General features: G+C 46.5%; 1 protein-coding gene across 3 annotated transcripts in view; it reads right to left on the bottom strand.

Moving 5' to 3' along the window:
* Nucleotides 1-3605: 3605 nt before the first annotated feature.
* pip5kl1 (phosphatidylinositol-4-phosphate 5-kinase-like 1) overlaps nucleotides 3606-10749 on the bottom strand; it is an 84273-nt gene continuing 77129 nt past the window's right edge. For all 3 annotated transcript variants that reach the window (XM_072565928.1, XM_072565929.1, XM_072565927.1), the window contains exon 10: nucleotides 3606-7414. In XM_072565928.1, coding sequence (XP_072422029.1) covers nucleotides 6985-7414 — 430 coding nt within the window. In that variant the 3' untranslated portion in view covers nucleotides 3606-6984. The remainder of the gene's footprint in view (nucleotides 7415-10749) is intronic.

The raw sequence follows: 10749 nt of genomic DNA, 5'->3' as shown, positions 1-10749 counted from the left end.
CTCAACGACCAACTTCCCTTGAATTCAGGTGCAGTTTCAGAGGATTTGAGAACTGTGAACATTACACTCTTGTTCAAATTAAAAAAGTTTCAAGGATCAAGCCAGTAACTACACCACCAGGCAGTTAAACTTTGGTCTTGGGGAAACTTCTAGAAACAATTATTCAGGCTAGAATTAATACTGTATGTGGAAAAGTGTGACTTGATTGGGAGGACTCAGCATGGATTGGTTAAGGGAATATTGTGTCAAATAACTTGGAGTTTATTTGAAGAGGTAACAGATAGGGTTATGAGGGTAACACTGTATGTTTGATACAGGCCGCACAATAGGCTTGAGGAATTGTACAACTGGTGGGCCAGTAGCAACATGGATACAAAACAGGCTGAGGGACAGGAAACAGAGGGTACTGAAAACACCACGTGCTGGAGATCACAATGGGGTCAGACAGCATCCCTGGAGAGAGACTAAGCTGACACTTCGAGTCTAGATGACTCTTCACCTAACGTTTACTTCAGCTTGGATGAAGAGTCATCTGGACTCAAAACTTAAGTGTGCTCTCTCTCCATTCATGCTGTCTGACCCCAGTGTGATCTCCAGCATTTGTCGTCTTCAGAACAGGTTCCAGCGCCTGCAGTAATTTGTTAGGACAGGAAACAGAGAGCAACGGCCAATGGCTGGAGGAAGGTTTGTAGTTGAGTTTCCCAGGGATCAGAATTTAGGACCCTTGTTTTTCCTGATACATATTCATTAATGATTTAGATGTTAGTCTGCAGCGGACAATTTCAAAGTTTGCCTTTAACACAAAACTTGAGAGAAATGTAAACTAGAGAACTTCACAAGGACTTTAACAGGGTGGTAGAGTGGACAGGTAAGTTAATGGGTAAAATTCAAACCAGAGATGTGTCAGGTAATGTAACTGGGTGATGTGATATTCCTTAGAGATGACACAAAGATAAATGAAGGGACAGGTAGCGTTGAGGATGTGAGGAGGTTGAAGAAGTCTTGGACAGGCTCGGAGAGCGGGCAAAGCAGTAGCAGATGGAATACAATGTCAGAAAGTGTAAGATTATGCATATTTGAAGGAAGAAGAGGCATAGACAATGCTATAAATGGGGAAAGGCTTTGGAAATCTCAAGCACAAAGGGACTTAGCAGTCCTAGTTCAGGATTCTCTTCAGGTTAACATGCAGGTTCAGTTGGCAGTTAGGAAAGCAAATGCAATGTTAGCATTCATTTCAAGAGAGCTAGAATACAGGAGCAGGGATGTACTGCAAGGGGCGTATAAGGCTGTGGTCAAACTGCATTTGGAATATTATGAGCAGTTTTGGGCCCTGTATCTAAGGAAGATTTGCTAGCATTGGTTTGGGGAATGTGGGGGGTGGGGTCCAGAAGAGGTTTACAAGAATGTTCTGTGGGATGATGGCTTTGACATATAGGGAGTGGTTGAGGACTTTGGGCCTGTACTCGATGGAGTTTAGAAGGATGGAGGTGGGGGGGGGGGGGGAGTCTGATTGAAATGTACAGAATACTGAGAGGCCTGGATAGAGTGGACATGGAGAAGATGATTCCTCTAGTAGGAGACACCAGGATCCAAGGCACAGCCTCAGCGTGAAGGGACAATTCTTTTCTACTGAGATAAAGAGGAATTTCTTCAGCTAGAGGTGGTGAATCTGTGGAACTCATTCCCACATAGGGCTGTGGAGGGCAAGTCATTGAGTGTCTTTAAGACAAGTAGGTTTTTGATTAATAAGGGAAATAATGGTTACAGGGAGAAGGCAGGAGAATGGGGTTGAGAAACATGACCTAATGGCAGGGTAGACTCAATGGGCTGAATGGCTAATTAGATTAGATTCCCCTACAGTGTGGAAAAAGGCCCTTCGGCCCAACAAGCCCACACTGACCCTCCGAAGAGTAATCCACCCAGACCCATTTCCCTCTGACTAATACACCTAACACTATGGGCAATTTAGCATGGCCAATTCACCTGACCTGCACATCTTTGAATTGTGGGAAGAAACCGGAGCACCCGGAGGAAATCTATACAGACACGGGGAGAATGTGCAAACTCCACACAGTCGCCCAAGACTGGAATTGAATCTGGTTCCCTGGTGCTGTGAGGCAGCAGTGCTAACCAATGAGCCACCGTGCTGCCCCAGTAGCTCCTCCTAATTCTCCTCCTACACCTTATGATACAAAGGAGATATGGAGGCAGTATAAAATAAGGGCACAATGCTACAGGATCGGGGAAATCCACATGACATGTACATGTAAAATAGCAGAACGTGTAGACAGTGCTGTTGATATGGAGGGAGGTTAAGATGAACTTATTTAAGAAACTGATTCAACCTCAGCTGAAGTACTGTGTACAAAACTAGCTGCATTGCAATAGGAGGAACGTGAATGCTTTAGGAGAGTGCAGAAGTGATTTACAACAATGGTTCCAGGCAGTAATGAGGATAGATTGGGAGAAATTGGGACTGTTTCCCCTGGAGAGGAAAAGGCTAAGAGGAGATTTGATTGAAGACAGATCAAAGGCAGGCATAAGGGTTTGAGTAGCCGATGAGCTGAGGCACAGGCAGAGATAGATACCAGGTCATCTGGTTGGGGCCGTCAGATATAAACTGCTTCCAAATATTTTGGTGCATTATTTTCAAGTCTCCTGCTTGTGAAACGTTCAGGTGCCCTCAGTGTCAGGTGGCTCTCTCAGGCAGATGTGAAATGGACACCATGTTGAAGGACAGCGCACGGGATCCTTTCTGATATCCTGGTCAATATTTGATTCCTATCCTTCAATAAATATCCCAAAATCAGATTAGAAGCAAATTATTACAAATGCTGGAATCTGGAATGAAAACAAAAAGTGCTGGAGCTCACAGCGGGTCAGACAGAATCCATGGAGAGAGAGCAAGCTAACGTTTCGAGTCTAGATGAGTCTATCGGAGCTGAGGTTAGCTGTGGAAGGGGCAGCATTTGTGCTATAGTTGGCGGGGGGGGGGGGGGGGGGTTCATGTGGAGTGCTGAGGGAGAAAGAATGTTGATGGTGCAAAAACAGATTACCTGGTCATTACCACATCCCAATTCGTGGAAGTGATCTGTGCACAAGTTGGCTGACACATTTTCTACATTGTAGGAGTGTACATCGGTGGTGAAGTAGTTGGCAACGTCCTGTGGATTAATGTATGGTTAACCATACTGTTAAGTTTGTACATGCTTTTTATTTCAGGTTCAGAAGAAAGAGGTAGTTGTATTAATCGTTGAGCACATATATAGAAGAACAGGCTCTTGTGGCACAGTGGTAGTAATCCTGTCTCTGAGCCAGGAGGCCCAGATTCTAGTCCCACCTACTCCAGAGGTGTAAAACAAATTCCTTGAACAGATTGGTCAGGAAGCCATCCATAGATAGGGGAGTATCTGTCCCACTGTGAGTAGAAGGAACTGTAAGACTGAGTAGTCAATAAACTACAGTCACAAAGGAAGGTGTTTTGGTTTCTGTCTCATAGACTGACATGAATCCTGACTGGCAGTGAACGGTTTTCAATAAATGCAAGTGTCTCCCTTTTTCGATCAGATTGATTGCACCTGAAAATACCAGAACAACAATAGGGGTGGGAAAAAAAACAATTTAATTCACCAGATTTTGCATTTACATTTTCAAATGCTGTACAATTTATTAAATCAGTTATTTGCACAGTGTGAATTAATTATACATGATGCCTGAGTGTTCACGTTCATATTTTACAAATGCATTAAATCCTCACAACTCTGAACCCACAATTCCCTGGGCCACAATGAAGAGTGCTACTGTTTGAGCCAGATTGGCACCTGACCCTACACTTGGCCTGTGGATTGTTACATGTTCTATGGTTGAATAAAGGTATATTACAAGTCACATGATTTAAAGAGGATGCATTTCAAAGTCATGTGGTTTTGTACGAGTGTTGTGACAAATTGTGGAATCCTATTGGATCCCGGTAAACATGGTGCAGTATGATCCATTGGGGCTTTGTGTGGTTCCATGGGCTTGCAATGTAAGTCACAAGGGACAGTATCCAGCGCCTCCCTATAGAGTCATAGAGTTGTTATAGTACCAAAGGAAGCCATTTGGCCCATCAAGGCCCTGCCAGCTCTCTAGGTAATAACCGTCAATCCTACACTCCACTCTCTCACCCTAGCCTTGCAAGTTTATTTCCCTCGAGTGTCGATCTAATATCAGTTTAAATCTTTGACCATCTCCATTTCCACCAGATTCGAAGGTAGTGAGTTCATTAGCGCCCCTCTTCCTCACACGTCCCCCTCATTACTTGCCAAAGACCCTGACACCTGATTTCTTGGATTATCTGACAGCAGGGAAAGTTCCCCTCACCAATCTTGTTTTAATTCTGTCACAGTCCTGCCTGGTTTGTGATACGGAGTGACACTAACAGTGTCTAAGGTTACCATGAAGGACTCTCCTTCTCACACTCTCCTCTCACCTGAGGTGGGGTGGCTCAGGTTAAACCATCACCAGTCAGCTCTCTCTCTCTCTCTCTCTCTCTAGAGAGCAGCTCTATGATCCAGTAGGATACGGCGTCTTTACCTCCATTAAATGTCCCCTCAATCTCCTTCACTTCAGGAAGAACAAACCCCGATTCTCCTCACCCTGGGAAGCGTTCTGGTGAATACCCCTCTGCACACTCTCATTCTGCTCAAAACATCACCACTGGACACAACCCTCGAATCGTGGCCTACAACATTGTACAGGGTCAGCCTGACTTCTCTCAGTTGGCCAAGTTGGTAGGAGAGTCCTGATTGCCAATGAACATTGCTAGAGAAACTCAGCAGGTCTGGCAGCACCTGTGGAGAGAAAGCAGAGTTAATGTTTTGAGTCCGGTGAGTCTTCGTCAGAACCAGTTCACTGAGCTCGAAATGTTAACTCTGTTTCTCTCTCCACAGATGCTGCTGGACCTGCTGAGTTTCTCCAGCAGTTTCTGTTCTTGTTCCAGATCTCCAGCACCCACACTTTTATGTTTTATTGAAATGGACATCCAATGGGCTTCCCAGGAGTGGGGTTAGACTTAAAGCAATCGGTGAGTGTTTAATGGGGCACGTGGAGCCCATTGACTGAGGGAGTGACCCACTCCCTCCAGCCTCCTCCTGTGCAAAACAAACTCGCTCCCAGCCAAAGATGATGCTCCCTTGGGGCAACCTCTTATTTCCCCCGCCTCTCTCTAATCCCAGTTTATTCGATGGACCCTGCAACTGAAGCAGTAACTCCCAAATACAAGTGTAAACATTAGTGAGTCCTCACAGCTCCTGACTAGGTCTGACAACTGCCACTCAGATGGTTTATCTTTTAACTAGACTGTCCAAAACCTTAGAATCTCCCATCCCAAGAGGAGGCCACTCATCCCCTTGTTTCTGTGGTGCCTTTTTGAAAGAGCTCTCCAATTATTCCCGCTGGTCTGCCCTTTCCCCCATCGCTTTGCTGTCATTTCCTTTTCAAGTATTTCTCCTGTTCTGAAGCTGCTCTCACCGCCCTGTCAGGCAGCACATTCCAGATCATCATCAATTGTTTTGTAAAATACCTCCCTCCTGCCTCTGCTTGTTACAGGGACTGGGGTGTACAAAGAGCTGTAAGACTGAGTAGTTAATAGACTCTACCTACACAGGGAGGCACCTTGTTTCCTGTCCTGCCGACTGGTATGGATGCAGGATGATATGTCTAAGTGTTAAAGCAGAGAGCCCAAGCCAGGTTCAATGTCTGTACTGGTTACCATGGTGAATGAGGACCGCAATATAAAGAGGCAATAGTTGTCACTTTGGCATCATGTGACACAGGCATGTCTATCAATGAGGTTTACAATTAACTGTCCAAATGAAAAACCCTCGAACCAGATTCCATTCCCTCACTTACCCATGAAGTGGGTTCAGTTTCACTAACTCAGCCCTGGTTAAACTGTTACTCACAGCCCGGGGGTAGGATTGGTTTCACTAACTCAGCCCTGGTTAAATCATTACCCACAGCCCGGGGGTAGGATTGGTTTCACTAACTCAGCCCTGGTTAAATCATTACCCACAGCCCGGGGGTAGGATTGGTTACACTAACTCAGCCCTGGTTACACTAACTCAGCCCTGGTTAAACTGTTACTCACAGCATCAATGAAGCGGCTGAGATCCTTCTTGGAAATTTTCTGAACCAATCTGCTCCAAGACGTTGCCACATGTCTCTGGAGCAAGTGGGACTTCAACCTCAGAGATAGGGGTTACTACCACCATGCCACCCTCTGAGTTGCCCCCTTGTAGAGGAATTCCTTTCTCCCCAACCTGCCCCCACGTGTTGATGTGCCGGAAGCATTGACAGGTTCACCTTTTGACAGGCTGGATAATGCTCTCGACCCAGATGTGGAGAGGTTTGGGGGAAGAGAGAGCTGACGAGGGTAACTCAACTGGATGTGGTTTTTCTGATTATGTACAGCAATGAAAACAAACCCATTGTTTATACATGTTACGGAGCAGTTATTAGGTATGTACTTTATACTTGGCCTAGAACTCAACAGTAATGCTCAGCAGCGCACCCCCCCCTCCACCCCCACAGTGATGAGGGTAGACAGAGGGATCATGCAAAGGTCAGGCAGCTTCCCCATGCACTCCTGAGGGCTGCAGACATCTCCAAAAGCCAGCGTTAGAGCCAGGGTTTGTGAGCGAGTGATGGATGGAGCCTATGTCTGCTGCTATCTCAGCTCCAGACCAGTCTCCCCTCGGCCGTGGGACCCAGCCGTACACTGCCCAGTGTAGTGCCTCCCCTCCCGATAACCCATCCTCAATTCCAGCACCTCCTGTCAAGACACTGACTGCACACGGTCACGGGACCGGGGTTGGGTGCGGGGGAGTGGAGAGAGCCCCCACCCTCCCCTGGCTCTCTCCTCGTCTGAAAATCCCAGCTGACTCCAGATGGTCCTCCCTGTCAGCCCGTCTCGCCCAACCCCTCCCCTCCAGATCTGGCGCCCTACACTGTGTGGTCCTCTACCCACTGGCACAGTCGCTTGGCGTATTGGTCAGGGCTGACGGTGGAGAAGGATTGACCACGGTACCGGATGGACTTCCACAGGTGTTCCAGCTTCTTGCGGAGGCCGTACACGGTGAAGATGTCGATGATGCCCACAAAGTAGCGGGACTGCGCCCCGTCGATGACATGCAGAGAGTTCCGGAAGTTGGGCAGAAGCCGGCGGTTCTGGGTGGCTGGGTCCACTTTATTGAGCTCCGAGCTGCCGGTGCTGTCAGGCCCCGCGGTCGCGGTGGGCCCGGGAATCTCCTTGACATGGCACTCATCCGTGCCACTCACTGTCTCAGCCACCAGCACCGCTGTATCCTCTTCCACTAGCCCTGGCACTGGACTACCCACCGAGGCTGTGGGGCTAGCTCCACTTACCATGGACCTGCACGGGAGAGATGGAGAGAGGAAAGATCTGCACTTACACAAAGCCTAATACTACCTCGAGAGCTTTAAGTCACATCATGTACTTTGTTGAGGTCTAACACAGAGAAAATAGGAGTAGGAATAGGCCATTCGGCCCATCAAGCCTGCTCTGTCATTCAATACGGTCATGGCCAATCACCCAACTCAGGCCCCGGTTCCTGCTTTCTCCCCTTACCCTTTGATCCCTTTAGCCTGAAGAACTATAGAACATAGAACAGTACAGCGCAGAACAGGCCCTTCGGCCCTCGATGTTGTGGCGACCTGTGAACTAATCTAAGCCCATCCCCCTACACTATCCCATCATCATCCATGTGTTTATCCAAGGATTGTTTAAATGCCCCTAATGTGGCTGAGTTGGCTACATTGGCAGGCAGGGAGTTCCGTGCCCTTACCACTCTCTGAGTAAAGAACCTGCCTCTGACATCTGTCTTAAATCTATCACTCCTCAATTTGCAGCCACGCCCCCTCATACAAGCTAACGTCATCATCGTAGAAAAAGACTCTCACTGTCCACCCTATCTAATCCTCTATTAGATATTATATGTCTTTATTAAATCTCCTCTTATCCTTCTTCTCTCCAATGAGAACACACCCATGTCCCTCAGCCTTTCGTCATAAGACCTTCCCTCCAGACCAGGCAACATCCTGGTAAATCTCCAACGCACCTTTTCCCATGCTTCCACATCCTTCCCATGATGGAGCGACCAGAACTGTACACAATATTCCAAGTGGGGCCGCAGTAACATTTTGTATAGTTGCAGCATGACATTGCGGTTCTGGAACTCAATCCCTCTACTAATAAAACCTAACACATTGTATATCTTCTTAACAGCACTATCAACCTGGGTGGCAACTTTCAGGGATCTATCTACATGGACACCAAGATCCCTCTGCACATCCACACTACCAAGAATCTTTCCATTGACCCAGTACTCTGCCTTCCTGTTATTTTTCCCAAAGTGAATCACCTCACATTTGTCTGCATTGAACTCCATTTGCCACCTCTCAGCTCAATTCTGCAGTTTATCCAAGTTCCCCTGCAACCTGAAACATTCTTCCACACTGTCCACTACGCCACTGACTTTAGTGTCATCTGCAAACTTACTAATCCATCCACCTATGCCTGCGTCTAAGTCATTTATAAAAATGACAAACAGCAGTGGTCCCAAAACAGATCCTTGTGGCACAGCACTAGTAATCGGACTCCAGGCTGAATATTTTCCATCAACACCACTCGCTGCCTTCTTACAGACATGATTTGGAAACGCTGGTGTTGGACTGGGGTGGACCAAGTTAAAAATCACACAACACCAGGTTATAGTCCAACAGGTTTATTTGGAAGCACTAGCTTTTGGAGCGCTGCCCCTTCATCAGGTGGTTGTGAAGGAGCAGTGTTCCGAAAGCTATTGCTTCCATTTAAACTTGTTGGACCATAACCTGGTGTTGTGTGATTTTTAACTTCTTTCAGAAAGCCAGTTTCTAATCCAAACTGCTAAATCAACCTCAATCCCATGACTCTGCATTTTTTCCTTATGGAACCTTATCAAAGGTTTTACTGAAGTCCACGTACACCACATCAACTGCCCTACCCTCATCCATACGCTTGGTCACCTTCTCAAAAAACCTCAGTGAGGTTTGTGAGACATGACCTGCCCTTGACAAAACCATGTTGACTAACTGAAATCAAATTGTTGCTTGCTGGATGATTATAAATCCTATCTCTTATAATTATTTCCAAAACTTTTCCAACAAGAGATGTAAAACTCACTGGTCTATAATTACCTGGGTTATCTCTGCTGCCCTTCTTAAACAAGGGCACAACATTTGCAATCCTCCAGTCCTCTGGTACTAAACCTGTAGACAATGATGACCCAAAGATCAAAGCCAAAGGCTCCACCATCTCATCCCAACTTCCCAGAGAATCCTCGGATAAATTCCATCCAGCCAGAGGACTTGTCTACTTTCAGTCCTTCTAGAATTGATAACATCTCTTCCTTACTAACCTTGATCCTTTCTAGTCTAATATCTCGTACCTCATTCTTCCCTCTACAATATTCTCCTTTTCCTGAGTGAAAACCAATGAGAAATATTCATTTAGCCCCTCTCCGATCTCCACAAGGTCCACACACAACTTCCCACTTCTGTCTTTGACTGGCCCTATTCCTACCCTCATCATCCTTTTATTCCTCACATACCTGTAGAAAGCTTTAGGGTTCTCCTTTATTTTATTTGCTAAAAACTGGTCATGTCCTCTTTACTCTTCTTAATTCTCTCTTTAAATCCTTCTGAGCTGATCTGTAACCCTCCATCACCCCATCTGAACCATCTTGCCTCATCAACACATAAGCTTCCCTCTTCTGCTTAACAAGAAATGAAATTTCTATGCTAAACCACGGTTCCCTTACCTTATCACTTTCTCCCTGCCTGACAGGGACATACCTATCAGGGACATGCAATATCTGTTCCTTAAACCAGCTCCACATTTCGATTGTCTCTATCCCCTGCATTTTGTTACCCCATTCTATGCATCCTAATTCTTGCCTAATCGCATTATAATTGCCCTTGCCCCATCGATAACTCTTGTCATGTGGCATGTACCTATCCCTTTCCATCGCTAAACTAAACGTAACTGAATTATGGTCACTCTCTCCAAAGTGCTCACCTACACCTAAATCAAACACCTGGCCTGGTTCATTACCAAGCACCAAATCCAGTGCAGCCTCCCCTCTTGTCGGCCCCTCAACATAGTGTCAGGAAACCCTCCTGTACACACTGGACTTAAACTGATCCGTCTGACATACTAGAGTTATAGCATTTCCAGTTAATGTTGGGGAAGTTAAAGGCCCCCATAATGACCACCCTGTTCCTTTCACTCCTACTCAGAGTTATTTTGCCAATCCTTTCCTCCATCTCCCTGGAACTCTGCGGAGGCCTATAAAAAACTCCCAGCAGTATGACCTCTCCTCTCCTGTTTCTAACCTCAGCCCATACTACCTCAGTAGACGAGTCCTCATCAAAAATTCTTTCAGCCGCTGTTATACTATCCTTGACTAACAAGGCCACACCTCCCCCTCTTTTACCGCCTTGCCTGTTCTTAATGAACGATCTAAACCCTGGAACCTGCAACATCCATTCCTCACCCTGCTCTATCCATGTCTCCAAAATGGCCACAACATTGAAGTCCCAGGTACCTACCCGTGCTGCAGGCTCACCTACCTTATTTCGGATACTTCTGGCATTGAAGTAGACACACTTCAAACCAGCTTGCTGTCTACCAGCACATTCCTGTGACCA

The sequence above is a fragment of the Chiloscyllium punctatum genome, chromosome 49 (assembly GCF_047496795.1).
Source record: "Chiloscyllium punctatum isolate Juve2018m chromosome 49, sChiPun1.3, whole genome shotgun sequence".
Lineage (NCBI taxonomy): Eukaryota > Metazoa > Chordata > Chondrichthyes > Orectolobiformes > Hemiscylliidae > Chiloscyllium > Chiloscyllium punctatum.
Note: the sequence above shows the minus strand (reverse complement) of the source record. Positions and strands in the feature narration are given on the sequence as shown.